Genomic DNA, 27131 nt, shown 5'->3' on the forward strand with positions numbered 1-27131 from the left:
ACCAAGTAGTCGAGCAAGAGGTCTCCAACGGGTGCAGGCAAGAACCGGATATTATCCTTAAACTTGCCCGTCTGCTACTAACCTTTGTGGTATGTAGTGTGCAGTATAACTAGCCTATGTTTAAAGTAAACGTTTCGCCGCCACTAGGTGTTACACTAGGTGACGGAGAACAGTTCACTCTCGCGCAGAGGCTAGCCAGAACCCATGTAGATTAAGACTAAGAGCCTTTTTAGGAACTCGTTAGCCACAGCCTCATACTACTCAATCGCCTTCCCTCGCCAGACCTTAGCGCAATCTGCGGTAGCATCCAGGAACGAGTCCCACAACGGCTTCGAGTCTTGGATAACGGTTAGCAAAGACCTTACCAGCGGCTTTACTAGCTCAACGTTCTCCCGGTGCTAGCCAAAGAACTAGCCAAAGGCATCAGCGTCTAAGTTGTCCTTTAAAGCCTAAGTACGCATCCGCGGGAGGTTCTAGGCTCCGAACATCAGCTTGTCGTAGAGTAAGTGCTAGGCCTACTAGAAGTCGGAGAGTAAGAGCCGCGGCACGTGATCCATATACAAATCAACGTCCCGGTAGGTCAGAACCTTCTCGTCTACATCCCACTGTGCTTGGTGCGGCCCAACGACCTCCTTCGAGATAGTAAACAGTAGTAAGCGCCAGCTAAGGATCTCGCCTATAGGAGTCTCGGTGTCCTACTTTAAGAACCGCCCGCAATACTGCTCAATGCGCTCGAGCGTATCACCTAGCTCCGCCTTCTCTAGACAAGCGCTAGTGTAGAAGATAATTAGCTACACAACCCAGATCACACTAAACAAGTAGCTATTGTAATTGCTCGGTTCCTTCCAAGTCTTAGTGTACGGCTTAACGCTAAGCATAGCACAAAAGCTAAGTAGTGGGAAGCTATACCGATTGCCTCCAAATTCGTGGCAGATTAGCGCTATTGAGAGGACGGACATAGCATCTCTTAGCGCAGGCCGGTCCTGCTCGACAGCACTTTGGAAGGCCGCTTCCCACGCCTTCTCCTGGGCATCCGTGAGCTAGATGCAGCTCTCAGGGGTCCGCTAGTCGTCGTCGGCCGTGGTGAAGTGGCTGCCGCGGTAGACGACCCGGTAGCAGAACGTCAGGAACTGCTTCTAGTAGCCGAAGTTAGTCTTAAGCGTATTAGGCTTCTTCTTGGGGTCGAAGGCGCGTATCTTCTGCCCCGGGGCAGCGCTAGTATGGAAACGGCTCAACGCTAGCTGCCGTGGCCAGGTCAGCATACAGTCTGGGCCGTCGAAGCACTAGCTGTGTGCCTCTATAAAGATCTCGTCCATGATTTCTAGCATTAAAAACAACTCGGGCTCGCTCTCGGCAATCTTTGGCACTACAAACGAGGCGTGCATCTCGTCCTTCTTTAAGCCCCGCGTGTGCTCCTCGATGCCCGTCCGTCTTAGCCACGGTATTACAGCAGATCTGTGGCTATCGAAACCATGAACGATATTGGCTTCTGCTTTAGCATCTGCCTCTGCTACGGCTACATCTTCATCGACTAGCTTGAAGAAGTCTGCTTCTCCCGAATCCAAGCTCTTTGTACTAGCGTCTGAAGCTCTTGTGGCTTCTTTGGTATCATCCACTACAAAATACCGGATGTGCTGCTTCTTGGCGAAGAAGGTCTGTAGCTTACACTTCCGCCAGAGGGCCGTCTTTTTATGTAGCGCTAGCTTCTGCTAGTGTACCTTAGACACGTGCAGCTGGATAGTCTAGAGGCTCTGCGTGAGGCCTGCCAAGCACGTCGAGCACTGGAAGCCGTCTAGGAGCCGCAGACCAGCAACCGCCTGGGTTGGCACGACTACTTGCTCCGGGGCCAACAGATTATAACTCCCAAAGAGCTCGACGAGAGCCTTCAGCGGCGCGCCTCGCAAGCAATGCGGCTGCTGCCTGAGGTGTTGAGGCCATACATCGCGTCTGGGCTATAAACAGAAGCCGCACTCAACGCAGAAGAGCACCCGCCACTCGGGCTTGTATATGAACGCGTCGCTTATAGCTCTAAAAGGGTTGTGCTAGTAGGCTTAGCTCTTCTTCACGCTAAGTTCTGGGCCTTATAGAGCTGCAAGGGCGCGTGTTTGTGGTTTACATAGTATGGTTCACTTATTATGGTTGACTGGTCCGTACAAGACCCCTGAGCCAGGGGTCATCTCGCGTGCCGAGCCGTATAGTTAACTATAATAAGTGCGATTTCTAGAGGTAGTGTCGACGCGTTCTTGTAATACCGGAAGCCGTCTGAACGGCCGGAAGCTCCAGCATAGAACTCATTTAGGATATTGGCCCGCTGCTGGGTCATCTTCCGGTCTGAGGAGGCGTCACTACAGAGCTCATATGCGTCTCGCAAGAGAGCCTCAGCCGCCACCAGAATCCGGACCAAGTCAGGATCCTCAGCAGCCTCTGCCTCAGCATCCAGCTCTCTCTTCGGCGGGAGGGCGTACGAGCTCTTGATCTCGGCGTCCTTCAGCCGGGCCAGGTGGGATGGGAAGCCGGTCCGCTCGAGCTAGGGCACCCTCTCTGCCCTGGAATCCCCAAAGCCCTAGACGATGCTAGCTTAGTCTTCGAGGTCGCCCTTTACATTGTAGCAATCCTCCTCCAACTTCTCAAACAAGGCCTTTTCTTCATTACTTAACCCCCCATCTACCAGCGCTTTGTCTACCGGCTCTTTGTGATCGACTACTACAAAGTAATCGATCCTTCCATGCCCTGTAAAATACGTCTGGAGCGTGCAAGCCTTCCACAGGGGGCTCTTCTAGTGCTTAGTTGCTTTTATCTTATGTATAGAAGCTACGTAGTCCTTCATTTTCCGGGGGTGGCGGGTGCAGTACAGGCAGTCCGGCTGTAGGCAGTGGAAGCCATCGTAGTAAGCAAGGTGCCCAATCAGCTCGCACAAGTCTTCAGGACGGGGCTTCCGGTCCCTTAGCTCGTTAATAGTCCTTAGGTTGTAATCATTTAAACGTTGGATTGTTGCTTTGAGAGCATTACCGGAAAGTCGGTGTGGCTCGGCGCGCAAGTGGCTCTCCTGGCTCCCTATCTTAGGGATGATGCTTGACTTGCAAGCCAGGCATATTACAATCTTGTGAGTAGGGTTATAGATAAACATCACGCGCGCGTGGTCTGTTCAAGAGGCCTGTAGAGGTGGGCGAGGCAAAGTGCACTCTCACTTAATGCACTCTTACTTAAAGACGCTTAGTCAGCCGCGCCTGGGCCAATTGCGCGGCCGCATCCTGCACTCTAACTGAGAGAGCGCCCGCGCATAGGGGGTAGGGGATCCAGAGGGACCCTGGGGGATCCAATCAGAAGCATATATACTGGGCTTGAGGCCCTTAGGTAAGAGCCTTATGCTCAACTTGATTAAGTTTTCCTAACTACTATATCATTGCCTTACTTTACTTTATTCACCATACCAACCCACGTGACCTTACTAGGGTAAGGAGAGAGTCGTAACAGTATGGTAAATGAAGTAAGATAAGGCAATAGTATTTGAAGTCAAGAATATTAACGAAGTTGAGCACGAAGCTCCTATCTAATGGGTGACAACCCAGAGTTATATAGAACCCGAGTGTTGTGGAGTAAAACCCCCTCCTGGAGTTTTACTGTACTTTGGAGTTTTATAAGAGAGTAAAACTCCATCACGTGACTCACCGCGTGACCTAAGGCCCACCAGTCCCGTGATCGTGACATGAAATACGTCGCTGTAAGCACGCAAAGCTTGCGGGCTTTCCGCAACACTTTTGGAATTATAGTTAACATAAAATAATTATTCGGCATGTACGCTTAAGCAAGCAATGTTTATATTGCTTTATATCGACTATCGCCAGCAACGCTTTCTCACAACTCTTTTTCCGGCTTCTCAAACAACCCTTCATCATGAGTAGCATGCTCTCCCAACTCATTCAGACCCTTTGGACCATTGTCCGATCGGAAAATATCGCTTTCGGATACAGGCGAGAAAACCTTCCCCCATCTGAAGCAAACAAAATCATTTGCCGTAACCATAACACTCCTGAGGTTCTCTTTCAGCAACTGACTTGTTGGTTGACTGAAGATGATATCAATCTCTTCTAGTGTCTTGTTCTTCGTCTCTGGCATGAACAACAACTGGTAAATCCAACCGACAACTGCGATACCTCCGTAGAAACCCAAGGTCAATCCGATCTTGGACATGGCTTCTTGCATCTGGGCGAAGAAATAGGTGACTAGGAAAGAGCAGAGGAACAGAGTGACATCCGATGTCTCCATGCCATAAGATCGAAGGTAGGTAGGATAAACTTCTGACGGAATGACCCAAGTCAAGCAAGAATAGCTGCCGAAGAATCCTTCGTAGATGATCAATCCCGTGATGTATGCGCCTTGAGCTCCTCCGACATTGGTCTGAGCATTGATCAGGTAAGAGCATCCAATGATCAAAAGACCAATAAAGAATCCTGGGAGCATAGCACAAGCCCAGAATCGACGTCCGAATTTCTCCATGTACAGAATGGCTGGGATAGTTCCGAGAAGCAACGAACCTCCACCAACAAGAGACATGAACACAGCTTGCTTGTCATTAAAGCCAACCTGTTGCATCAAGGTGGCCATGTAGTATTGAATGGCGTTGATACCAGTGAACTGTCCCAAGAAAACCATAATATTGGCGTAGATGATTGATCTTCGAGCTCGAGGTACGGTGAAGAAGTCCAACCACACGAAACGTTTCTTCGATTGAACCTTCTCCTGCGCAAGGAATTCTTCCGTAACAGAGTGCTTCATGACGAAGAATTCCATCTTCGCTTCATCATCCTCGCCACGAATCTGCTTCCAGACATGCCATGCTTCGATTGTTCGTCCTTTGTGCATAAGGAAACGAGGAGATTCGGGCATGAAGATGATACCGACGAACATGACGGTGGAGAAAAGGAGGGATGATCCAAGCATATACCTCCAACTTCCAGAGTGGACGTTGACAAATATAGCAGCGATGACACTGGAGATAAGTCAGCATTCGAGCAGGCAAAAGCAATGGATGCTACTTACTATCCGAAAACCTCTCCAAGCGCAATCATGAATTGGTACAATGACACTAAGTTTCCACGGTATTTCCTCGAGACTGATTCTGCGACATAGACAGGAACAGTTCCTCCTTCGAGACCGACACCAAGACCAAGTATAACACGACCTGCAACCATCATTCCGAAATCGACAGCGCCTGCCTCGAGAGCAGCTCCGATTGTGTAAAGAACGAGAGAGACAATAATTGCCATTCGACGACCGACGGCTTCATTTAGGGGGCCGAGCATTAGAGCACCACCCACAGCACCGAGAGGGACGCCTGAGCTGACAAGACTGACTTGCTTTGTGTTGAGGTGTAGAGCTACATGTTTCAGCAGAGATCGCAGCAAATGGGAAATGTTTCTTACAGGTAGGCATATACAAATTCGCACCACTGATCAAAGATTGATCAACTCCAGAGAGAAGACCACCCATGGAAGCAAATCCTGAACTCATTAGACATTGATCAGGTAGCAGATACGGGAGATATACCAACAAGAAGCCATGTGAAATATCTCGGGTCATTCAACCTCAATTGAGGCTTGTACCATGTGGATCTGATGTTCATGGCCTGCAGACTGGCTTCGATCTCTCCAATCTCACGGTCGATTGTGTCATGGTCGCCGGCAGCGGCAATCTGAATGGCTTCCCATTCGGATAGTCCTCGAGATGCTTCTGGTCGAGGAGCTGGGGCAGCAATATTTTTCTCGTCGACGTCCTTGACGGGCACACCTACTTCACTGTGCTCAGTTGAGCTGATAGGATTGTCACTTGAAACCTTGTCGTCTGCCATGTTGAATTATAGCGAAGAGCGTCAACAATGGGGTGGAGAAAAGGTACCAAAACGAGGTGTTGCGAACAGAAGAACTCTTCTGGGTCTCAGACAAATATATATATTTCTGTCGAACGGGCACCCAAGGTCTCATGATCAACGGGAACCCATACTTGGTCGAGTTAGGTTTCTCATAGTGGGGCAGACCAGAATACTAGCTCTGTGACTAGGATCCGTGGTCGGAAGAGGCCCATCAAAGCCCCAGGGGGAGTGAAATGCGAGAGGGGACAGAAGGGGCCCCGTTCATCTCCTGATTCTCCTCAGTCGGAGAAAGTCTGCATCTCCAGGGAGACGGAACTGGTTGTGAAAAGTTGGAGAGTGGCCTGGTGAAAGAACAGAGTCCTTACTGACAGGGTGAACCATGAAGCATGGCCATGCCATGGTCCCGGCACTGATGGAAGAACTCCGGCAGTGGTGGGGGATGTGGAAGTGGTGGGGTGGAAGTAGCTGGAGTAGGAATGATGGCTGCATACTTAGTGGCTGGACAGTGAAGGGAATAGCCTTGCTAGCCCTGCAGGCCTCGACGTCAGCGCTGGCATCGGCGTCTGTCGGCCCTAATTCCTGCTTGGACCTGATTTGGCGGCGCTGAAATCTTCGTGCGAACATCCTGGACTCAGACCCGCTCATGGCTCGCGACAACAACCCCAATTTCACCTCGAGCCGCATACGCACAGATAACGGTGCTGAGAACCGGCCAATCTCCAGATCCACAAAGGGCCCGAAGACGATGGTGATTCCGTGTGAATCAATCAAAATACTCATAAATTACTTTCTGCATGCAGAATTGTGCCGCAAGGTCCGACGTTAACCCAGCCTTGGTGTGAATACTGTACTGTAAATCTCGAAGACCTGAAGCCAAATGGGGACAAGCTTCAGCCACCTGCGCTGGGCGGCGCGGTGGCGTGCGTTCGCTCCGGCTGGCTTCGGTTCCGGCGCCACCAAAAAGCTTCTCCCGTTGCTTAGTCGAAATTCTTCGTGTCTTCCATCGAGTCATGATGGTTGCAAATTGTCGACAGGGAAGCGTCATTTAAAGACAGAAAATCTCTCCGTGTTTTAATCGTCTGTAACACCCAATCAACAGTTAGTAACGTCTGGGCGCAAGAAGGCAACATGTTATGGCAGTCACAAGCGATTTAATTTTGTTGTAAAGTGTGTTCCCTGACCTCTATCAGCCCATAATCGAGTCGCACCCAATATGATACATACCGATTAACTCAACAATTATCATCAGGCTTGATTTTCTGGAATCTCAGATTCCTGCCCGTGCTATTGCGCGTGCTAGCTCATCCATCCATCTTTTCCTGCGGGCTGATTGATAGTCTCGTCATCCGCACCCTGGTGTCCCATGATTTCCGAACGGTCCATTCCATGATTCAGTCTCCAGTACCACCACTTACCCCTCAGCGCAGAAAATCAAACCCATGAACCCAAAATCCACTCCACAGTGAGGTGTATTTCAGAAGCCTCGTCCGACGCCACTCCCGCAGCTTTGTTCGACCTAGCCATACCTGAGTCCCAACGGTAAATCCCGTCCAGATGATGCCAGTGACCACAACCTGCATTCCAACCACCGAGACCAGATTTCCCAAAGGTGAGATGTAGGAACCAACCGCACACAAATCTCCAATACCCAAACCAGCACTCTCTCGATATGCCTTGGCAAGCACTCGTACCATAATTGCCTCAAACGGCATCACCAGAACTCCAGTCACAATATCCCTCAATGCCTCTGTAGCCATAATCGCTGGAAGCATTGTCAGTCCCGTCACCCGATACTTCACGCCATCCGACAGCTTTGGTTCATTGGCACTCCGTAATTCTGCAGACCATGGTCCAGCTGTCGACTCCGCACCTTCGGTAGGTTCGACGTCAAAGCTGATCAGTGTGGCATGAGCCAATTCATCCTCTTCATCCTCGCTAGAATCTTCTCGTTCTTGTCGTGGCTCAGTTCTTTCCAGTGCAGGGAGCCCTTCAAGTGCTCGGAGTGTGGGCTCATCGTAGTCTGTTCGTTCTCTCTCAGTAGCGCCAACAGACCCATCATAGGTCTCTGATGGGTACGAGTCCTGTTCCTGAACCATAACATCTCCAGTTGGGCGCGGCAGCGATTTGTAGATGGGTCGGTAAGTCGAGTGAGCAACGTATTTTCGGATGCGGTCATACCCAACCATGACAAGAAAAGGGGTGGCGCTCCAGAGCAGTTTTAAACTCCAGCTGCGGCTGAAGATTGGATCTGGGGGAAGTTGAAGTGGGGATTCCGAGGAGAACGGGACGAACGACTTCAAACTTGGTAATATGCGGGATATGGGTATAAGATTCAGCTGCTGAAGAGTAGCAAACATCCGAAGATGGAATCCCAAATACATAAATCCATAGTCAAGGCTGCCAAGGTCAGTGCTTCATTCTCGATAAACTTGATCAAACATACCATGTCTGAAGAAGAGTGTTAGCTCGTTCTTCCGGTTTCTCAAGAGGTTCATCATCCTCATCCAATGCGTCTAACACTGCATCAATGAACACAGATGTCCATTCAAGTGCGTGGTGGGTCAACGTAGCGGGAAGACCTGCGAAAGCAATGTGCGCTACAGAATACTGTGTCCTCTCTCGTTGCAGGATGTTGAAGAGCCCGAACTCTTCGTACGGTTTATATAGCTGCAACCGTCAGCTGCGAACAGGATATCTCAACAACCCGCTCACCAGAATGCGTCTTCTCAAACCAATAACACCCCATACTCCACCAATGAACGTCGTACGGCAAGCATCCATCAAGCGCAAACCGAGGAAGGACTCTTGATTCTTGGCAGCAAGGTACAGATTGGCCTTTTCTTTCGCTGCAACGGCGTCTTCCACTACTCCAGTTACTTGCATGACCTCGTTGGCAGCTCTCACGTGCTCTCGTTCTCGACGTTTGGTCTCGGGATTCTTTGGATATCCACGATCGTTGTATTGTTGAGCTCCTTGGTTCTCTGCAGCCGCATCTTGAATAACTTCATCTTCATAATGACCTCGGCCCTAGCAAGCGTGAGTATAGGAACGGCAGATAAAGTATGCTGCAGAAGGAACATAGATGCATAGGGAGTGTTAAAGGAGAGGAAATGTGGTGCAGGTACTGGATATCTGTCAAGGAGACCTGAAGTACTACAACATAGAACAGAGAAGTAGCAGATATTGCGATGAAACATTCGGCGCATAAAAGATTAGGTAGATTTCAAGGACATAGATGCCACAATGATGAATTTCCTTACCAATGCCAGGGCTGTCAACGACCCCTGCCTGCCCATCTTGATTCGAAATTGTCGACTTCCGGGCTTCAAGAATCAAGGAATGCCATCTTACTTGCGATGCAGAATCTTGCTCATACGCACGTTTGACTCTGCGCAAACATTTGGGGCGGAGAGCTATTGAGAGGAACATCAGCTGAAATGAGATTCAAATGGACAATTTCTGCCTGAGGCCTTAAAGTGCAGGCAGGTTCAGTCACATGGTGATAATGGCAGAAACTTACTCTTATCGGCTTCATCAAAATATTTTTTCTCCATCTTGGATATTGACCAAGTCTTTGACAATTTCTCACTGGCAGTCACGATGGCAAATAAAGCTCCGTATCAGACCACCTTCGAACCGGAGTATACGATACAGCCAATTTATACTGGTGGCAGTGTGGCCCTGGATCAGTCTGGGCGCATCCTTGCGACAACTTTGGGCGAGGATGCATTATTGACAGACTTGAACACTGGCAGACAGCTGGCAAAGATTGAAGGAGTAAGCTCCTCCAAATCCCTCTCTGATGGTGACTGACGCTGGCTGCAGGATGGAGAGCTGATTTCTACCCTGATCTGTATGTCTCTTGCCCCCAATCCGCAACCCCACTGACACTCTACAGTAACACCCTCGGCGTCCCACCTCACCATCTGCTCGAGATCATTATCAATGCGAATATACTCCCTCAAACCGTCCTTGTCTTCCTCGCCCAGTATAAGCTTTGACCTTCTACGAACCCTCAAACCTCACACTACTCCCGTAGTAGTTCTGGCAGTTGATCAAACGAGCACACTTCTGGCAACTGGTGCTGCAGACGGTGTAGTAAAGGTCTGGGACATTCTAGGAGGCTATGTGACTCATACATTCCGCGGCCCGAATGTCCTAATCTCTGCTCTACATTTCTTTGAGTTGGTCAGCAAAAACGACGTGTCTGGAATCTCTTCGCGAAACCAAAAGAGGAGGAAGAGCAATGACGAGGAGGGAAACGAAGCTGGGAGAGGCTTCCGGTTGGCAAGTGGGTGTCAAGATGGAAAAGTACGGATATGGGACCTTTACAAACGGAATTGTGCTTCTGTACTGGATTCCCACGTATCTGATGTGACCTCCTTGGATTACTCTGCTGAAGAGAATGCGCTGCTCACAGCAAGCAGAGACAAAACGATCATGTGGTGGGATGCACGGACATGGAAGGTTCGGAAGGTTGTGCCGGTATTGGAGGAGGTTGAAGCAGCTGGATTTGTGAAGTCTGGCAGGTTTACATATACTGGTGGAGTTCAAGGCAATATTCGAGTATGGCAGACTGAAGATGGAAGAGAAATCACCGAACCACAGACAACGAAAGGCGAAGCCGATGCTATTGTGGACTCGATATCTTTGCCTGGCTTACCTTACATCTTGTCTATTCAAGCAGACCACACCATCATCCTGCACTCCATCAACCCTCTCGACCAACTTCAGGGAACGATATCAGCGCTTCCTCAAATTCGACGTATTTCAGGCACCCACGATGAGATCATTGACCTCGGCTACCTGCTTCCTGACCGGTCTCTTCTGGCTCTGGCTACGAACTCGGAAGAAATCAGAATCGTCTCCCTCTCCCAAGATGGGGATGATTCGGATTACTTTGGCGCCGATGTTGCGCAATTGAAAGGGCACGAAGATATTATCATATGCTTGGACATTGACTGGTCTGGGCACTGGATTGCTACTGGAGCCAAAGATAATACTGCTCGCCTGTGGAGAATAGATCCAGCAAATTCGACCTTCACATGCTATGCGACTTTCACAGGACACGCAGAATCTCTCGGTGCAATTGCTTTGCCACACCAGAAGCCATCAGAATCATCAGCAGGCTTCAAATCACCCCTCGAGCATCCACCTGAGTATATCTTGACCGGTTCCCAAGACCGAACAATCAAGCGATGGGTTGTGCCTACGCAGCCAACGGGCAAATCTCCCCGAGCAGCCTACACACGAAAAGCCCATGACAAAGACATCAACGCCATTGATGTCAGCCACAATGGACAGCTGTTTGCTTCAGCTTCTCAAGATCGAACTGTCAAGATTTGGTCGCTTGAGGAGGGAGAAGTGCAAGGAGTCCTACGCGGTCATCGACGAGGTGTCTGGTCTGTCAAATTCGCTCCCAAAGATACACCATCGATCACAGGCGATAGTGGTCCAGCAGCAGGCAAAGGCGTTGTGCTTACTGGTAGTGGTGACAAGACGATCAAGCTTTGGAGCCTATCAGACTTCAGCTGCATTCGGACCTTTGAAGGTCACTCCAACAGTGTTCTCAAGGTTGCGTGGCTCGATCCTCCGAAGCCAGACGAGAGGAACAAGCGACATGTTCAAATCGCCAGTGCGGGTGGCGACGGCTTGGTCAAAGTATGGGATGCGAACACCGGAGAAGATGCATGCACACTCGACAATCACGAGGACCGAGTTTGGGCTCTGGCTGTTCATCCTGTTACAAACATGATTGTTTCTGGCAGCGGTGATTCCACTGTCACATTCTGGAAAGACACGACAAGTTCCACTCAGGCTGCAACAACTGCTGCTGCGACTCAATTCGTAGAGCAAGAGCAGGAATTGCAGAACTACATCCATTCCAGATCATACCGAGAAGCTATTACACTAGCATTACAGCTTAATCACCCCGCTCGGCTTCTGTCGCTATTCACCTCGGTTGTGACAGTCAATCCTCCCGAGCCAGGAAGTTTGTCTGGCGTGAAAGCTGTTGATGAGGTTTTAACATCACTTTCAGATCAGCAAATCTTTGCACTGCTTCTTCGAATTCGTGATTGGAATACAAACAACAGAACAGCACCTGTAGCGCAAAGGATCCTTTCGGTGCTAGTGAAAAGCTACCCCGCAGCACGACTTGCAAATTTGAAAGTGGGCGGACGGGGGAAGAGCCTGGATGAAATTTGTGGTGGCTTGAGAGCGTATTCTGATCGCCAATACAAGAGGATCGAGGATCTAATTGATGAGAGTTATTTGATGGATTATACCCTGGGAGCAATGGACGGACTAGGCTTGATTGAAAATGGAGTCACGAATGGGCATCTTGATGTAGATCAGGACATGATCATGGTTTAGGAATGTAACAATGAATCTAGTCCGATCAATCCGTTCCAACTTTGATTCTTTTTGGTTCCTGGCCAGAGGTCAGCGTTCTTTCCAATCTTTCAACCTGAATCCTACGGAACTTCAGATTTGCTCAATTCATAATATGTAAATCTCCCAGTAAAGGTAAACATTATCTGTTCGCCACCAGGCACCTGTTGGCTGTTCTAGATCTTCCGAAGAATCAAAACACAGACTAAAGTGAGATCATCCATATGAACACAGTTCCAGATACCTTTCCTCAACTCATTGTGTTTCGATGTCCACGTTAAGATTTAGAAGCAAACCCAAGCTCCTATACATGTATGTGAAGTATGATTTGGAACTAACCCGCCTCGTATCTATGTGGCTCGACTTACAAATGACAGGTATTTTCGGGTTCGGGTTCATGCTATATCACATGTTATCAAAGTACACTGAGGATAGTTCGATAGCCAAGCATCATTGGGTGGGTTCTGTATGCGGAGCTGAAAACAATGTAGCCAAATCCGAGACCATATTGGCCACTTGACGGTAAATGAATGAAATCCTATTATACCAAAAACCTTGAATCATCCGAATTGAGGTCTGCCTAGCTCTAGCGTAATTACTCAGATCTTTTCAGTAGTCAGATCAAAGTCAAGGTACGAGGTAAGTAAAACCGCGATAGCGGGACAGACCAGGAGCCCTAAAGATGTGGCTAAAAGGGCTGTAAACTTGAAAAATTGTCCATAGCTGCTTGCGGAATGTTGTCATCCCAAGCTCTTGAGGTCCTCTGCAGATGCTAGTGAAAAATGGGCCAAAAGACATGAAGTGAAGGATGTTGAGAGAAAAGAAGCTAGTGCCGTTTCGGCTCTAGCGCAAGGCTGGAATCAACAATGCTGAGCCCAAAATTTCTACAAACATCGCATCTTTAACCTGAACACCCTCTTCTACGATGGCAAAACGACAAGCTACCGAAGCTCTCGAGGATATCGCCGGTACAGACTCTCCTGTTTCGAAAAAGTCACGCGTCGAGAATTTCCACGAGCTTCACAATGGCTCAGAGCTCCCAGCGCGCACGAAAGAGCAGCCTGTTCAGGAGGAGGAGGAGGATGAAGAAGACGACAGGATCGCACCAGTAACCATACGACAGGCAGCTCCTCTCGAAGGTTTCGATGATTTGTATCTCGACACAATCAATCGAAGTCTCCTCGACTTTGACTTCGAGAAGCTGTGCTCCGTGTCTCTCTCCAACATCAATGTATACGCGTGCCTTGTGTGTGGGAAATACTACCAAGGACGAGGACCAAAATCGCATGCATACTTCCATGCATTGGAAGTGGGACATCATGTCTACATCAATATGCAGACGCAGAAGGTGTACGTCCTCCCCGAAGGGTATGAGGTCAAGAACAAGAGTCTGGATGACATCAAATTTGTTTCGGATCCAACGTATACGAAAGAAGAGGTGATGGCGATGGACCGAAAGTCCCAAACAGCGTGGGCATTAGGAGGGAAGGAGTATACGCCTGGTTTCGTGGGAATGAACAATATCAAGGACAATGATTACTTCAACGTGGTGGTTCAAGCACTTTCGCATGTACCTCCATTACGGAATTACTTCATGCTGGAAGACTTTTCAACTCGCCCAGAGCTTGCAAAACGATTGTCTATCCTTGTCAGGAAAATCTGGAATCCGCGAGCTTTCAAGTCTCACGTCTCCCCTCACGAATTACTCCAAGAAATATCCCTCAAGTCGAGCAAAAAGTTTACACTTACAGCACAGTCCGACCCTGTCGAATTCCTGTCATGGTTTCTCAACAATCTACATTTGGCATTGGGTGGAAGCAAGACCAAACCGGGGAGCAGCATGATCCAACAGGTTTTCCAAGGAAAGCTGAAGGTCGAATCACAAGCCATTACCGCAAAGGCAGATGCAGGAGATAGATTACGATTTGAAGAGGCCCAGACAGTCCAAACAGATATCAATCGCTTCATGCTCTTGACCCTCGATCTTCCCTCCACACCACTTTTTCAAGACGAATTGGAGAAGAATATCATTCCGCAAATTCCACTCACCAACATCCTCAGCAAGTACGATGGCTTGAAGGCACAAGAACATCTCAACCAACGAAAGAGATATCGCCTCTTACATCCCTTGCCGCCATATCTCCTCTTTCACATCAAGCGATTCAGCAAGAACAAATTCGTTGAAGAGCGGAACCCTACGATCGTCACCTTCGATGCACGCAATCTTGACATGTCACCATATGTTGAGCCAAACCCAGCACTTCACCCACCAGGAGAGCCAATATGGTATGATTTGGTGGCAAATATTGTACATGAAGCTGTGCGAGGAAGGGAGGATAGTGTGGAAGGCGAGACAGAGAAGCATGCATGGAAGGTACAGACGCAAGATAAGAGTAGAGAGGAATGGGTACAAATCCAAGATTTGTATGTGGAGAAGACCCAGAAAGAGCTGCTGTATCTGGGTGAAAGTTACCTGCAAGTCTGGGAGAGGAGGAGAGATGGAAAAGGAAAGAAGAGGGCTGGTAAATAATAGTTGACATAGAGATATACCCAATACCAGTCTTGTAGCACGAAACAAAAAGGTTCAAATATGGGAGATGTTTGTATTTGTACTGTAGAGATTCATGACTCTACTGAGTGGAAAATATACCACTACTATCACCAAATTCGCCATGCTATGCAATATGTCTGTACTAACGCCTGCATGATGCAACGCCAATGAGCTATTCAACGCCATCATTTGGCCTAGCCACACCATTGGTCTTCTCCTTTAGTGCCCTAGGTATCTCGAAAACCACCGCCCCGTTTTTGCCTTGTTTCTGCTTTTGCCATCTTCCCATTCGGTGCTCTTTTCCCACTGCTACCACAACACATACTCCATCCTTGCCTCTATCTCCTCGCTCGAATACTGAGATGTCATTGACAATACCTCGAAAAGTACCATGTTGTTCATCGCCATTGACATTTCCACTCGTGACAATGCGAGAAGGTCCAAGAACACCAACAGCTTCGATTTTCTTTTTGTCGTCACTGACTTTCCAAGCTCTCACTTGGCCATCCCAGCTCCCGCTCAAGATGACATCTGAGTAAGGAATGGTCGTCAAAGCAGTGATCCATCTTGGCTGTGGTTCTGGAATCACTTCTGGTCCAGGATGAGTCTCAGCGGATGCTTCTTCGGGCGTCAGAGCTGGGTCAGCGCCATGGCTGAGCGGCAGGGTGAATATTGGTTTCTTCTTGTGTATAACCCAGAGACTTAACGATCCATTATCTGAACCTGTAACGAAGGTTTCCTCGTCAATCATTGCCACTCTGTCAATGCTTCCTTCCTGGACTCTGGGATTGTCATGCTTTCTTTTCTTCTCTCCTCCACCACCCCGGAACACAAGTTGTGTCTCCTCCACGACTTTCCATAAACGTGCCGTTCGGTCTCTGGCTCCTACACTTATGCACCGCTCCTGTGCCAGGGCAGATACATCCACGACTTCATCCTGGTGTCCGAACAGAGTCTCCACATATGCTAGCTCATCTAGACTCCAGATCTTGACTGTTCTATCTTTCGAGGCAGAGTACATCTGATTCGTGCCTCTTCGAAAAGCAAGTCCAGTAACAGCATCTCGATGATGACTGAAGACACGCAAAGGCTTCAATGTCTCTGCCTCCCAGACAACAATTCTGCGATCTTTGCCTCCTGTAACCACGAACTTTCCATCTTGTGAAGCTGCCACCGTGAGAATTGTGTCCACATGCCCTTCGTATGCGTTGTCCTTGGCTTTCAATTTGTCTCCCCTCCGGAATGCGACTTGTTCTGGCTTTCTCTTTGGAGGCGGGGTCGCCTTCTTGTGCTTCTTTCCATTCTTTGGTAGCCATTGATTTTCGGGTAGTTCCTGTATCTTCCATTTGGCAAGACCTAAGTCTTTCGAGACCGTATATGCCCAAGGCGCACATGTAGCTACACTCGTCACACTCTCGCAATTCCACCTGAACCAACTGTGCGTCGCAGAATCGAAATCCAGATCCTCTGCCAACTTCCTGTACATTCGACCTTTGCTTTCGGCAACATCCTCTTTTAACCGCTCGGCGATAAGATCTCGGTCGATTTCTTCAGCATCAAAGCCTTCTGGATTTACCACCTCTTCACGGACGTTCTGTAGGTATCGCTCTGCAAGTCTCAATCTTCTCTCCGCAGCAGTCTCTTCTTCTTCTCCTTCGGAACTTCCACTTGTGGCATCAGCATCTTCCAAATCGTCTCTTGGGCCGTCACTCTCATCGTCGCTACCAGAGATAGACTCGTCCCTTTGCGATTTCCGAGGCGCCGGTCTGGTTACTCGTGTGGGATTTCTGGATGCGATTCGTTTCTTGGGAGGTTCTGTCGCATCTTGAAGTTTGCGCTTCTTCTGCTTCGGAATTGTGAAGAAGGAGGACATTTTGAGCGTGTATTGTGCTTCGGTGACCCGCGGAGCTGCCGTGAGGGTTTCTCTAGAATTTCTGTATAAAAAAATATTCTGCCACCTTAGCGGTGGAGAATGCACCGAAAGTAGAATAGCTGATCTCAGACACGTGACACTCATCAAACGCTCATTGAGGGCTGTTGACAACACTTGAAAAACATAATAAATTGATCCAAAATCGTCTTCATGGTCAGATCACTCTTCTTATCAAATTTCAACCTCGTACAAATTCTTGTGGTGGTTTTGCAGCAATTCTTTTCTCTCCCCAGAGAAACAGGTCAGTCACGCTAAGAAGTCGCGAGGCGAGGTAAGAGGCAGCAAGCTCCACGCGTAGGAGAGTTGAGCTTCAAACCACAACCAGCGAGCCAACTCCTCTCCTCAATCAACACCGCAGAACAACGTCAACATGTAAGTACACCTCCATTGAAGCTGCAGACTATGATGCTGACATCTGCGACTTCACAGGGAGGTTTTACTGGGCATCACTGGCAAGGACTTCACTCTCGTCGCCGCCTCAAAGGCTGCGATGCGAGGAGCGACCATTCTCAAAGCTTCCGATGACAAGACTCGCGCATTAAACAAGCACACTCTAATGGCATTTTCGGGTGAAGCTGGAGACACAAGTAGGAAGCTTGATTCCGGTTCGAAGCAAAGCTGACCCGCCCAGTCCAATTCGCAGAATACATCCAAGCAAATGCCCAACTCTACTCCATGCGAAACAACATCGACCTCTCCCCATCTGCCGTTGCCCACTTCGTCCGCGGTGAACTTGCCTCTTCCCTCCGATCCCGAAAGCCATACAATGTCAACCTCCTCCTCGGCGGCGTCGACCCCATCACCGACAAGCCCTCCCTTTACTGGCTCGATTACCTAGCGTCGCTGGCCCCATTACCATACGCTGCTCATGGCTATGCACAGTACTACTGCTTGTCCATTCTGGATAAGCATCACCACCCTGATATCGACTACGAGCAAGGTCTTAAGATTCTCAGGATGTGCACGGACGAGCTGAAGAGGCGGTTACCCATCGATTTTAAGGGCATGTTGGTCAAGGTGATTACGAAGGATGGTATCAAAGAAGTGGAATACGATGATGAGGCGAGAATTGCTTGTCCTTAGGATATGAATCTGGGAAGGCTCGTTGTACTATATCATGGCATTAAGAATGGACTGGCGAATGGCCTGGTTTGCTTTGAAATTGGTTCGAATGTTCGTGAATCATACCTACTGGGAGTAGTCCAAGTGATCTTCTGCTTCAGCTATCTATGTATATCGGCTTTCCTCCCTCAGAACCCTGCTATCTGCAGTGCTATTGCGAAGAGCTTCAAGAGACTTGAGCTGGCAGTTTGGATTGTCTCTTATATAAAGTTGGCACTCCAGTAGTCTACAGTGCCTATCCTGTCTTGCTTTTTCTTCGGCGGGCAGAGCGTCGGCTCTTGAGCCTTTGTTCGTGTCGATTCTTATGACTTAGTTTTGTCTCCCCGTATTGTACTACTATCCTTTCGTTCCCAAACGTATAACCAATAATGTCTCACGAGATTTGTCATGGTGTACGAACCTATTTCAAGCTGGAATTAACCAAGACCAGCCGAATCAGTCAGCCCAACCTTTGGAAACCTTCTGCCTTGTACTTCCATGTTGGTGTCTTTGACGAACAACCTATTATGTCCTTGCTCGCTAAAGCTAAAGCCTTCCATGACAGATTCTTCGAGTCCACTGCCGAAATGAAATATGGTCCATGTCAGGCTAGAAGTGAGTCGAACATGCCTTTGAAGGTGCCTATAAGAAGAGGCACAGGCACAGCTCCCCATTTTTCAGCTTCTTCAACTTCGAATTCCTTCAGCACATTTCAAACGAAAGCAGTACGATGGACAGGTTTTTTGCCACTGTGGGAAAGCATCACTCCTAGCAGAACCATGTTGCGTAGCAATGTCAGGATGATCCAACAGAGGGATGTCCAGGGTCGGATCTACTCTTTCAAGAGCACCTCTGAATATCTAGATTCTGGTGTCCAAATCCCCGATATTCCAGACGCCGTGAAGCTACACATGGTCTTAGTTCTTGATCTCGTACCAGGGAAGCACCAGCTTTTAAAGGTCATGATTGTGAGTCCTCGTCTACCTCAACCTCTGATCATGCTTTAATCATTCCAGATCACAACAACTTCAGCAGTTGATGGAGAGTACGTCCCCATTTCACCAACTCCCAAGAAAGGTTATGCTATCCAGCTTCGGCTTCGCAGCCACACTGTATGGCATCATGGAGCTGCCGTAACACGATATCCCAGCCTGGGAACGGATTCGTACTTGAAAATTGATGAGCATTACGAGGTCCCTATTCAAATGTTAAGGGAAGTCACAGATCGGGCTGGGAATCCGTTCATGATTTACCCAAAACGTCAAGGGGGTGTGGCGCAACTTCGACACCATGTTCTGCACTGCAATGAAACCCGAAAAACTGCTAAGTTTGCGATTGGATCTGAGAACGAAAGAGTCGGAGAAGTTGAAATTTAGGGAACTGTGGGCAAATTATTGTAGGATAGTGATGACTTGCCCAGTCTTGGGACAAAAACTCCTATGATGTCTCTTCAAAGTTCAATGCTTCAGCTTCTGGCAAAGTAAGAGGAATATAAGACCTGGCATTTTTCAAGCAGACATCCCAACAATTGCCTCCGTGCGCAACATTATATCTTTTTCTGTGTCTCGGGAGCATGCAGCAACGATAGGTGTATCTCCAACATCAATAAGCAATGAGAGTCAAGTTTTCTCTTGGCTTAGTTGGAGGCGCTCTTTTAAGTAAGATATATTTTGGTCACGGAGGGCGAGGCTTCAAGATGCTCAACGACAGGTTATAGAGTTCTACATCCAGCTTATATCTAGTGATGACAGTTTGAAGAGACAATCCCAAATTTCAACATTAAAGTACACTCAATATCCATCCCGCCATCAGACATTCCGCAACTCACAACCCACACCAACCATTACCACTGTCAACTCAACCACCACCAAGCAAGTATATCTTCCCTCTCCCGCTACACATCATCAGCCCCAACCCCCTGTGTGATTTGGCATGTTATGATCCGGTTGCCATCCTCCTAATTCATGTTTTATTCTCTCAGTCCTAGACTATGCACCTGCCGTCTGACATGAATCATCATTGATAGATTCAAAAGCAGCGGCTCAGACTATGTCAATAATCCCATGTGAAATGGAATGGCCCCTGTCAAATTTCCGTGCTCAGTCCAGAAAGAAAGATTACATTCGTCTGACCTAGCACCACTAGATATTACTTCAAAGTGTTTGTCTCCCATTAAGCGAAACATGATGCATGACATCAATATTGTATTTTCGCTGGGGCAAAGAGAGGGCAAACGAGACATGCGGGCAAGACAAGGACCAATACACGTACAACAAATCCCTTTGTCGTGTATTGTGCAGAATAAATTTGTCATAAATTACAGTCCTCATACTTTGATGTCAACTGGACTTTACTACTTCAAGAAAGTGACCATAAAATGGAGCCTTGAATACTCAGCGAAGCCAGGCGAGATTGCCTGTCAATTCCAAGAATGACGCTGTATATAGCAAGGCCTCTTTTTCTTTCAGGCAAGAAGACTGCTTTGACCCTGTTGAGATACAAGGTCACAAACTCTCTCACATCAAGTGCCTAGTAAATTGACAGAGCCATGGAGAGAGTTCCCACGCATCACGGGCTTGTCAAGGGAGTATGACACTTTCTCTAACTTCGACTATGCATCACAAAAGGATGTAAATAAAATCAGGATGGAAGAGCCTTGGACCTCAGGAATTTGTCTCCATCTCTCAATGTGCTGATAGTACAGTATCTGACAATAGCTAGAGAATGATATTACTTTAGTGCCATTTGCAAAAGAGTAGAATTGTGCACTCTGAGCCGGAGTCTCGCTGTATCAAATGTAGAGTATTGGATGGCAAATATCACGAAGATATCATCCTTCCAACTTGGAGAATTTGTGCCGCTCAGCATGGCAAACTTGGATACGGACTGCCCGTAGCCTATAATCTATCACCACTCTGATGGTACTAAGATGAGAATCTGGGTGTCTCACAGAATGATTGATTGAGATGTGATATGAACCTCCTTGAGTATGTGCGCTTCTTGACGACGATGCATATGCATCAGACTGCGTCTTACCTCTTCTTCACCAAGGCCACTGTCACTGATGACAACCCTGTGTCAGGGTAGGAGACAAGAAGATTCCCTTGATTGGTTCCCCATGAATAAAGATACACCCAACGATCCTTTTGGCTAGGTATGGACTTCCACGCATCTGAGTATGTATCTGGAGGACAGCTGCATGTCTAGTTCATCGAATCGCCCATCACTTCTTCGCCATTGCCACCGAAGACAATACTGAGTCAGTGATATGATATAGCAAGGCTGCCTTGACTTGTGGAATCCTTATGTATGAGGATAGATACCCGACGAACGCGTGACCTGGGCGTGACCCCTTTGCCTGACCCTTTCGGCTGGCCAAGGCGGTGAACGAATGCAGCAATTTAGGCTCGTGAACCAATAAGCGTTCACCACTTCTGTCCGAAGTTCAACTTTCAGCGCTTGATGTTTGCGCAGCGGGTTTGCCACCCCTTTGCCCTTGAAGAAGCCTCCCACTCAACGTCCTGAGTCATTGATGCTCAGATTGCTCCAGAGGATTGTGTATTGCGTGTATGGCAGTCTTTTCTTGTGGCAGGACGTTCGGTGTACGGGTGGGATAGCCAGGATATCCTGAAGTTAGCAATGCCATGTTTGATGTTCTTTTTCCAGGAAGGGAATTGGGAGAGAGGAAGCAAAGAGAGGATCCAAGTAAAGATAGGATAACAACGCACGCGCAAGAACTTGAGAGAAATCGAGCACAATCAAACCTTCCGAGCTCAAATCTCGAAGCGCAATATAATTAGAATTATAATCTTCTATATATCAGACCTCCTCCTTTGATCTCCTTCCCCTCGTATCCAGGGGGCGAGAAGGCGGTGAAGCTACCAGCACCAGCCAGACCGCAGGCCGCTGACATAATGCTCCTTGCCTAATTCGATAAGGTTAGCGCAAAGATAGGAAGCGAGTCCCAAAGGGATTTTGCTACAACTAAAAATTTGCCTGCCTTCTTCCGAAATCTCTTCCTCTTCTTTTCTACTCCTCTCATACAAACAAAAAATACACACACTCCCCTCTCCCGTATTTCCTTAGAAAGTCGTTAGATCTTTCCGAGGACCTCTTCTACATTACACACGCGGTACACGACCAGTTGCGCCCTTTGATTTTATTGCGCGAGGAAGCAAAGGCCTTCTTCTCTCAGGAATCGTTTCGATCGCGTTTCGGCACATAGATCTTCGTACACTTTTCTTTACGCTCTCTTTCAGATCCCACGGTCTTTCAAGAGGGTTTAAGAATTCCATCTTCGACACGCGTCACTTCACCTCTTTCATAATCACACCGCAAACAACATTTGTCACCTCATCCCTTCAGCCTCACAGGCAATCTACCCACCACCCAACATGGCAGACCAACTCAACATGAATGGCCTGAACCTCAACGGCGGACCCGGCGGCGCTGAACAGCGTTCCTACATCCCTCCTCACATGCGCGGAAAGGTTGGCGGACCAGCTCCTGCTGGGCCTCCACCTGCTAACGGCGGACCTCCTATGAATGGCGGAATCAACGGCAGTGCTTGGGGCCCTGCTGCGTAAGTTTCTCAAAGGATATGCCTATCTCACTTCATTGATGGCCTGCTAACGTACTTCCCCAAGCAGAAACGGCTTCGCAGGTGACGCTCCTCGTCCTGGTGGAAACTGGGCCAGCGCTCCTGACTTCACCCCACGTGGCAACGGACCTGCTGGTGCTCCTCCTGCGGGTCGAGGCGCTGGAGGATGGGACAACTACAAGGAACCTGCTGCATTCAATCGCAATGCTTATGGTAACCCTGCAGCCGGTGGTGGCAGTGGCGGCGGCTCTGCACCAGCTCGTGGTGGTGGAGATGGACAATGGCGCGATGGCAAGCATATTGCAGGACCACCCAACCCTCGTCTTGAGCGTGAGCTCTTTGGCGTTGCCGATGACCCAACCAAGCAACAAACTGGTATCAACTTCGAGAAGTACGACGATATCCCAGTCGAAGCCTCTGGACACGACGTCCCCGAGCCAGTCCTGAAGTTCACCAACCCTCCCCTCGATGATCACCTCATCAAGAACATCGAGCTTGCTCACTACAAGGTCCCTACTCCAGTCCAGAAGTACTCCATCCCGATCGTTATGGGTGGTCGTGACTTGATGGCTTGTGCCCAAACCGGTTCCGGAAAGACTGGTGGATTCTTGTTCCCTATCCTTTCCCAGGCCTTCATTAACGGTCCTTCGGCCCCACCAGCCGGTGCTGCAGGAAACTTCGGTCGCCAACGCAAGGCATACCCAACCTCCTTGATCCTCGCTCCTACTCGTGAGCTTGTATCCCAGATTTACGATGAGTCCCGCAAGTTCGCCTACCGATCATGGGTCCGACCATGTGTTGTCTACGGTGGTGCTGACATTGGATCTCAACTCCGTCAAATCGAGCGTATGTAGTCCCGTTCGTCCCTTCCCCGTCAACTAACCCAACACAACACACTTTCCTTCCGTGAAGTAGCAAGTGCCACAAAATTTCCTTCTATCATGGACTGTGATTCATCTTCACCAGATCTCACAGCACCATTATCACGTTTCAAACAGCTTCAGTTCATTGACTAATCATTCTTTATAGGAGGTTGTGATCTTCTCGTGGCCACCCCAGGTCGTCTTGTCGATCTTATTGAGCGTGGCCGTATCTCTCTCTGCAACATCAAGTACTTGGTTCTCGATGAGGCTGATCGTATGTTGGACATGGGTTTCGAGCCTCAAATTCGTCGTATTGTTGAGGGCGAGGATATGCCAGGTGTTCAGAACCGTCAAACCCTCATGTTCTCCGCCACCTTCCCCAGAGATATTCAGATGCTTGCTAGAGATTTCTTGAAGGATTACGTCTTCTTGTCTGTTGGTCGTGTTGGTTCCACCTCTGAGAACATCACCCAAAAGGTTGAATACGTTGAGGATATGGACAAGCGATCTGTTCTGTTGGATATTCTCCACACTCACGGTGCTGGTCTTACCCTGATCTTCGTTGAGACTAAGCGTATGGCCGACTCGCTGTCCGACTTCCTCATCAACCAAAACTTCCCTGCTACGTCCATTCACGGTGATCGCACTCAACGTGAGCGTGAGCGTGCTCGTACGTACAATCCCAATCTTCCGCTCTAGAACTTTTGCTAACCTTACAAAGTCGAGATGTTCCGCAACGGCCGATGCCCAATCCTCGTCGCTACTGCTGTCGCTGCTCGTGGTCTTGATATTCCCAAGTTTGTCTCCCCTCGCCTGATTCCACATAAAAACAAGTGCTAACATTCTGCAGTGTCACCCATGTCGTTAACTATGACTTACCCACAGATATCGATGACTACGTCCACCGAATCGGTCGTACAGGTCGTGCTGGTAACACTGGTATCTCCACCGCCTTCTTCAACCGTGGCAACCGTGGTGTCGTTCGTGATCTCATCGATCTTCTGAAGGAGGCCAACCAAGAAGTCCCAGCCTTCCTCGAGAACATTGCTCGTGAGGGCTCTGGATTTGGGGGTGGTGGACGCGGTGGTGGACGCTCAGGTGGCCGAGGCCGTGGAGGTGGAGCCAACCGTGATTTCCGCAAGTTTGGTGGTGGCGCTGGAGGTGGACCAGGATACGGCGGTGGTGGATTTGGCGGTGCCCCAGCTCCTTCTTATGGCGGTGGCTTCGGTGGACCTCCCCCTCCTGCTGCCTATGGCGGTGCTCCCTCTTACGGTGGTGGCTTTGGCGGTGGAAGCTATGGCAACCCATCCGGAGGCGGCAGCGGCCAATCCTGGTGGTAATTTTTCCTTACGCGACGCATCTTTGTTCCTTTTCGACACAACTTCGGTACATCTTAGACGGGACAAAGGCGTCTGACGGGTATCCTTGCCGGGTACATGCTTTGCTTCTTCTCATTCTCAGTACTTTGTTCTCGCGTTTTCGAGTTGCAACCTTTCGATTTTCTGGTGGCGGCATTATCTCGACCAAGCTGGCCTCTGTCCCTTGTAAATGGGGCTGTCTTAACTCGGGATTTTCGACCATCGAACGGCATAAGAATAGATAGCGTTGTCTTTTGGTCTGGCTGTCGCGCCCTCGTCTCAGATACCCCAATAGATGATCAACGGCGATCAGGCAGATGCATGAGACGCCAACTTCGGCGTACCGGTCATGATGCTTTCTTTTACCTGGGTTTAGCGTGGGAGTGCGACCTTGGGTTATACAGAACGCATTATGACGGTCATGTTCCTCGAAATCTTTCGGTCCCGCACAACAATAATCATTCGAGGGTCGGCAGGCTTTTGCTGCTCCCCACATAGAAGATCCTGCGCAATTTGTTTTTCTTTGCCTTTTTTCCCCATTTTGCACCATGGTTTTGCGAGTAGACAAAAGTGGACGGACATATGGTCTTTCTGTGGATCTTTCTCCTTTTCATGAATTTGAAGAGAGGTTCGAGGAGGATATGGCTCTGATTTTCTTTTCCGAATTCATGAATATTGGCGCGTTTCTGCACACAGGGCAGGCAGATTTCTTCACATTGGGAAGAGGAAGAAAGATGCTTGCATGATAGCTGATGGCAATACGGAAGTGCTCCTGTCCATCCAGCTGAGGCTGGACTGAGGCACATCTAGCTGACATGGAAACTACAAGCGACTGCGCGCTTAGTGATGGAAATATGGGATGATTCTCAGATGAATTCAATGCAATAAGTCTGTCTACGCAAATATCTTGATCGCTCTCTTTGTGATATGTATGAATTGCGGTATGCATGCTGGAAAGTGATTCGTTGCAATGCTAGCTGGTGTGATCTGATTTATGGTGAGTTACAACGCAGCACTTAAGGCTGAGCTTCGGCGAAGAGGTGCATGGAGAGATCTTTTGTTTCGTCTCCCCCAATTAAAAACACTACGTGGTACTCTCAATCTGTTCATCGTGTTGGAGAAGATGTAGTGTAGTGTCTTCACTTATTCCCAACATCCAGCTTATCTCTCGTTCCAACAAATATCCAGTCGATGAAAGTCGTGCAGTCTCTCCAGATGAACATCACCCATTCCGTACTAACTTTCCCCTCGAAAGACCATTCGCCTGGGGCTTCAAGCGAAGATAAACTCATCCGCATCATCACCAACCTCCTGAGCCCCTATGAATGCTCTACTATCATAGTTCAGCATACCAATCTCATTCCCTCGAACGTCACGCCAACTACAGTCCGAGATCGAGAAAGTTTCGATGATCGAGCATTGTGCGACTTGTTGTGGGGAAAGGATAAGAACGGTGTTCAAGAAGGAGAAGGTCATTGACGAGGAGGGTAGCGAGTGGTTGGTTGAGGAATTGAACGAGAGGTTCAGATTGTGTCGACATCTACCTGGTATGCCCTTTCTCCTGCATTCTCTTTCATTACTGCATCGAACTGCATCCACTGTACTCGCGATTCTGAAGAGCTTCCAACAGACGAATGGAAAGTTCTAAGCTGACACTCGCATTAGGAGGCAGATTCTCGCCCCACTTTGACGGGAAACATTTCGCCAGTGTTAATGGGCACGATGGAAAGGAATTGATGGCCGGAGAGAAATATCTTTCGAGGACTGATCTTATTCATAAAAGAGTCGTTGATTTTGATTTCGAAGAACTTTACGGGGGACTGAGTGAGGAAGAGAAGGGGAGGAAGATGTTGGGGATCGCGGAGAGGTTGGAAGATAACATGCAGAGTGAGGAAGCTGTGAAGTGGTATAAGGAAGCTTTCTGGATGTGGCCTGATTTAGAAAGATCTTAGTTGATTACAACTCGAATATTCTATTTTCCTCAATTTAGGCTTGAATTGATTGTGACGAATACATGCATTTCTTGGTGCGGTGTTGCTCGGGGATTTCTTTTTCTTGTACTCCGCATTCAACGTCGTATTGGTCTTTTTATCAGGCCTCCGCGGTTTCTCCGTGCCGGCAGCCTTGAAACTTTCTTCTTCCCCACATCTTCTCACATCTTCTCGTTCAACTTCTACTCCAATCGACAACCTTTTGATATCCTTCGCACGCCTCAAACAATCGCGATCAGTATTGCTGGAGATATTTACACTTCCATCTAAGTTTCGTCATGGTTTTCATTCCTAAAATCCAAGTGGTGTGCCGAGCGGCGCTGTTGGATCATTCAGGTTCGGTGTGTTTCAGAGCTTCAAATCTCCTCCGAAAGAAACGTCATGATTGAGATCACGAAAAGCCTGATCACGTCCTTTTGTCGCAGCATGAAATAATTGTTTACTGTCTTGATGCCTGGTCGTCAGGTAGCGT

General features: G+C 48.6%; 11 protein-coding genes across 11 annotated transcripts; 6 read left to right on the forward strand and 5 right to left on the reverse strand.

Moving 5' to 3' along the window:
* Window positions 1–264: 264 nt before the first annotated feature.
* Window positions 265–809, reverse strand: LY89DRAFT_691421 (uncharacterized protein; the record flags this gene model as incomplete). The annotated part of the gene is made up of 1 exon (XM_018216316.1): window positions 265–809. A coding segment is annotated over one exon (162 nt), but the record flags the coding sequence as incomplete, so codon positions are not given.
* Window positions 810–1283: 474 nt separating this feature from the next.
* LY89DRAFT_742439 (uncharacterized protein) lies at window positions 1284–2323 on the reverse strand (the record flags this gene model as incomplete). The annotated part of the gene is made up of 2 exons (XM_018220823.1): window positions 1284–1709; window positions 2204–2323. The coding sequence occupies 2 exons, from the start codon at window positions 2321–2323 to the stop codon at window positions 1284–1286; spliced, it is 546 nt and encodes a 181-aa protein (XP_018062023.1).
* Window positions 2324–3726: 1403 nt separating this feature from the next.
* On the reverse strand, window positions 3727–6299 carry LY89DRAFT_691422 (uncharacterized protein). The gene is made up of 4 exons (XM_018216317.1): window positions 5548–6299; window positions 5424–5501; window positions 5041–5377; window positions 3727–4990 (listed from the first exon to the last, which is right to left on the reverse strand). Exons 1-4 carry the CDS (start codon window positions 5846–5848, stop codon window positions 3856–3858), a joined length of 1851 nt encoding a protein of 616 aa, XP_018062024.1. The 5' UTR covers window positions 5849–6299; the 3' UTR covers window positions 3727–3855.
* A 988-nt stretch (window positions 6300–7287) lies between these two features.
* On the reverse strand, window positions 7288–9296 carry LY89DRAFT_659889 (uncharacterized protein; the record flags this gene model as incomplete). Its single annotated transcript, XM_018212531.1, has 4 exons — window positions 9130–9296; window positions 8582–8896; window positions 8313–8536; window positions 7288–8266 (listed from the first exon to the last, which is right to left on the reverse strand). Exons 1-4 carry the CDS (start codon window positions 9163–9165, stop codon window positions 7288–7290), a joined length of 1554 nt encoding a protein of 517 aa, XP_018062025.1. The 5' UTR covers window positions 9166–9296.
* A 138-nt stretch (window positions 9297–9434) lies between these two features.
* Window positions 9435–12387, forward strand: LY89DRAFT_691426 (WD40 repeat-like protein). The gene is made up of 3 exons (XM_018216318.1): window positions 9435–9646; window positions 9695–9722; window positions 9768–12387. Exons 1-3 carry the CDS (start codon window positions 9470–9472, stop codon window positions 12242–12244), a joined length of 2682 nt encoding a protein of 893 aa, XP_018062026.1. The 5' UTR covers window positions 9435–9469; the 3' UTR covers window positions 12245–12387.
* A 775-nt stretch (window positions 12388–13162) lies between these two features.
* On the forward strand, window positions 13163–14882 carry LY89DRAFT_691427 (cysteine proteinase). Its single transcript, XM_018216319.1, has one exon. The coding sequence runs from the start codon at window positions 13188–13190 to the stop codon at window positions 14790–14792; it is 1605 nt and encodes a 534-aa protein (XP_018062027.1). The 5' UTR covers window positions 13163–13187; the 3' UTR covers window positions 14793–14882.
* On the reverse strand, window positions 14866–16718 carry LY89DRAFT_630687 (WD40 repeat-like protein). The gene has a single exon (XM_018211246.1). It carries the CDS (start codon window positions 16684–16686, stop codon window positions 14986–14988), a length of 1701 nt encoding a protein of 566 aa, XP_018062028.1. The 5' UTR covers window positions 16687–16718; the 3' UTR covers window positions 14866–14985.
* Window positions 16719–16883: 165 nt separating this feature from the next.
* Window positions 16884–18033, forward strand: LY89DRAFT_351179 (putative proteasome subunit beta type-2). The gene is made up of 3 exons (XM_018206917.1): window positions 16884–17118; window positions 17176–17333; window positions 17378–18033. Coding segments are annotated over exons 1-3 (612 nt in total). The 5' UTR covers window positions 16884–17116; the 3' UTR covers window positions 17830–18033.
* On the forward strand, window positions 18034–19341 carry LY89DRAFT_351180 (uncharacterized protein). The gene is made up of 2 exons (XM_018206918.1): window positions 18034–18815; window positions 18864–19341. Exons 1-2 carry the CDS (start codon window positions 18237–18239, stop codon window positions 19221–19223), a joined length of 939 nt encoding a protein of 312 aa, XP_018062030.1. The 5' UTR covers window positions 18034–18236; the 3' UTR covers window positions 19224–19341.
* A 2668-nt stretch (window positions 19342–22009) lies between these two features.
* On the forward strand, window positions 22010–24888 carry LY89DRAFT_351226 (DEAD-domain-containing protein). Its single transcript, XM_018206919.1, has 5 exons — window positions 22010–22429; window positions 22494–23293; window positions 23477–23980; window positions 24032–24107; window positions 24161–24888. Exons 1-5 carry the CDS (start codon window positions 22242–22244, stop codon window positions 24648–24650), a joined length of 2058 nt encoding a protein of 685 aa, XP_018062031.1. The 5' UTR covers window positions 22010–22241; the 3' UTR covers window positions 24651–24888.
* A 774-nt stretch (window positions 24889–25662) lies between these two features.
* LY89DRAFT_677464 (uncharacterized protein) lies at window positions 25663–26620 on the forward strand (the record flags this gene model as incomplete). Its single annotated transcript, XM_018213681.1, has 3 exons — window positions 25663–25665; window positions 26011–26215; window positions 26334–26620. The coding sequence occupies 3 exons, from the start codon at window positions 25663–25665 to the stop codon at window positions 26618–26620; spliced, it is 495 nt and encodes a 164-aa protein (XP_018062032.1).
* Window positions 26621–27131: the final 511 nt, after the last annotated feature.

The sequence above is a fragment of the Mollisia scopiformis genome (assembly GCF_001500285.1).
Source record: "Mollisia scopiformis unplaced genomic scaffold LY89scaffold_35, whole genome shotgun sequence".
In the NCBI taxonomy this organism is placed as follows: domain Eukaryota; kingdom Fungi; phylum Ascomycota; class Leotiomycetes; order Helotiales; family Mollisiaceae; genus Mollisia; species Mollisia scopiformis.

Excerpts from the sequence above, each read along its gene's own strand:
- LY89DRAFT_691422 (XM_018216317.1), bottom strand. The coding sequence starts at position 5,848 with ATGGCAGACGACAAGGTTTCAAGTGACAATCCTATCAGCTCAACTGAG. Across the intron at positions 5,502-5,547 it reads TTTCACATGGCTTCTTGTTG|GATTTGCTTCCATGGGTGGT; the intron begins GTATATCTCCCG and ends TAATGAGTTCAG. Across the intron at positions 5,378-5,423 it reads GAATTTGTATATGCCTACCT|CTCTACACCTCAACACAAAG; the intron begins GTAAGAAACATT and ends TGAAACATGTAG.
- LY89DRAFT_691426 (XM_018216318.1), top strand. The coding sequence starts at position 9,470 with ATGGCAAATAAAGCTCCGTATCAGACCACCTTCGAACCGGAGTATACG. Across the intron at positions 9,647-9,694 it reads AGCTGGCAAAGATTGAAGGA|GATGGAGAGCTGATTTCTAC; the intron begins GTAAGCTCCTCC and ends CGCTGGCTGCAG. Across the intron at positions 9,723-9,767 it reads GCTGATTTCTACCCTGATCT|TAACACCCTCGGCGTCCCAC; the intron begins GTATGTCTCTTG and ends GACACTCTACAG.
- LY89DRAFT_691427 (XM_018216319.1), top strand. The coding sequence starts at position 13,188 with ATGGCAAAACGACAAGCTACCGAAGCTCTCGAGGATATCGCCGGTACA.
- LY89DRAFT_630687 (XM_018211246.1), bottom strand. The coding sequence starts at position 16,686 with ATGTCCTCCTTCTTCACAATTCCGAAGCAGAAGAAGCGCAAACTTCAA.
- LY89DRAFT_351179 (XM_018206917.1), top strand. Across the intron at positions 17,334-17,377 it reads GGGTGAAGCTGGAGACACAA|TCCAATTCGCAGAATACATC; the intron begins GTAGGAAGCTTG and ends TGACCCGCCCAG.
- LY89DRAFT_351180 (XM_018206918.1), top strand. The coding sequence starts at position 18,237 with ATGTCTCACGAGATTTGTCATGGTGTACGAACCTATTTCAAGCTGGAA. Across the intron at positions 18,816-18,863 it reads AGCTTTTAAAGGTCATGATT|ATCACAACAACTTCAGCAGT; the intron begins GTGAGTCCTCGT and ends TAATCATTCCAG.
- LY89DRAFT_351226 (XM_018206919.1), top strand. The coding sequence starts at position 22,242 with ATGGCAGACCAACTCAACATGAATGGCCTGAACCTCAACGGCGGACCC. Across the intron at positions 23,981-24,031 it reads ACGTGAGCGTGAGCGTGCTC|TCGAGATGTTCCGCAACGGC; the intron begins GTACGTACAATC and ends AACCTTACAAAG. Across the intron at positions 24,108-24,160 it reads CGTGGTCTTGATATTCCCAA|TGTCACCCATGTCGTTAACT; the intron begins GTTTGTCTCCCC and ends AACATTCTGCAG.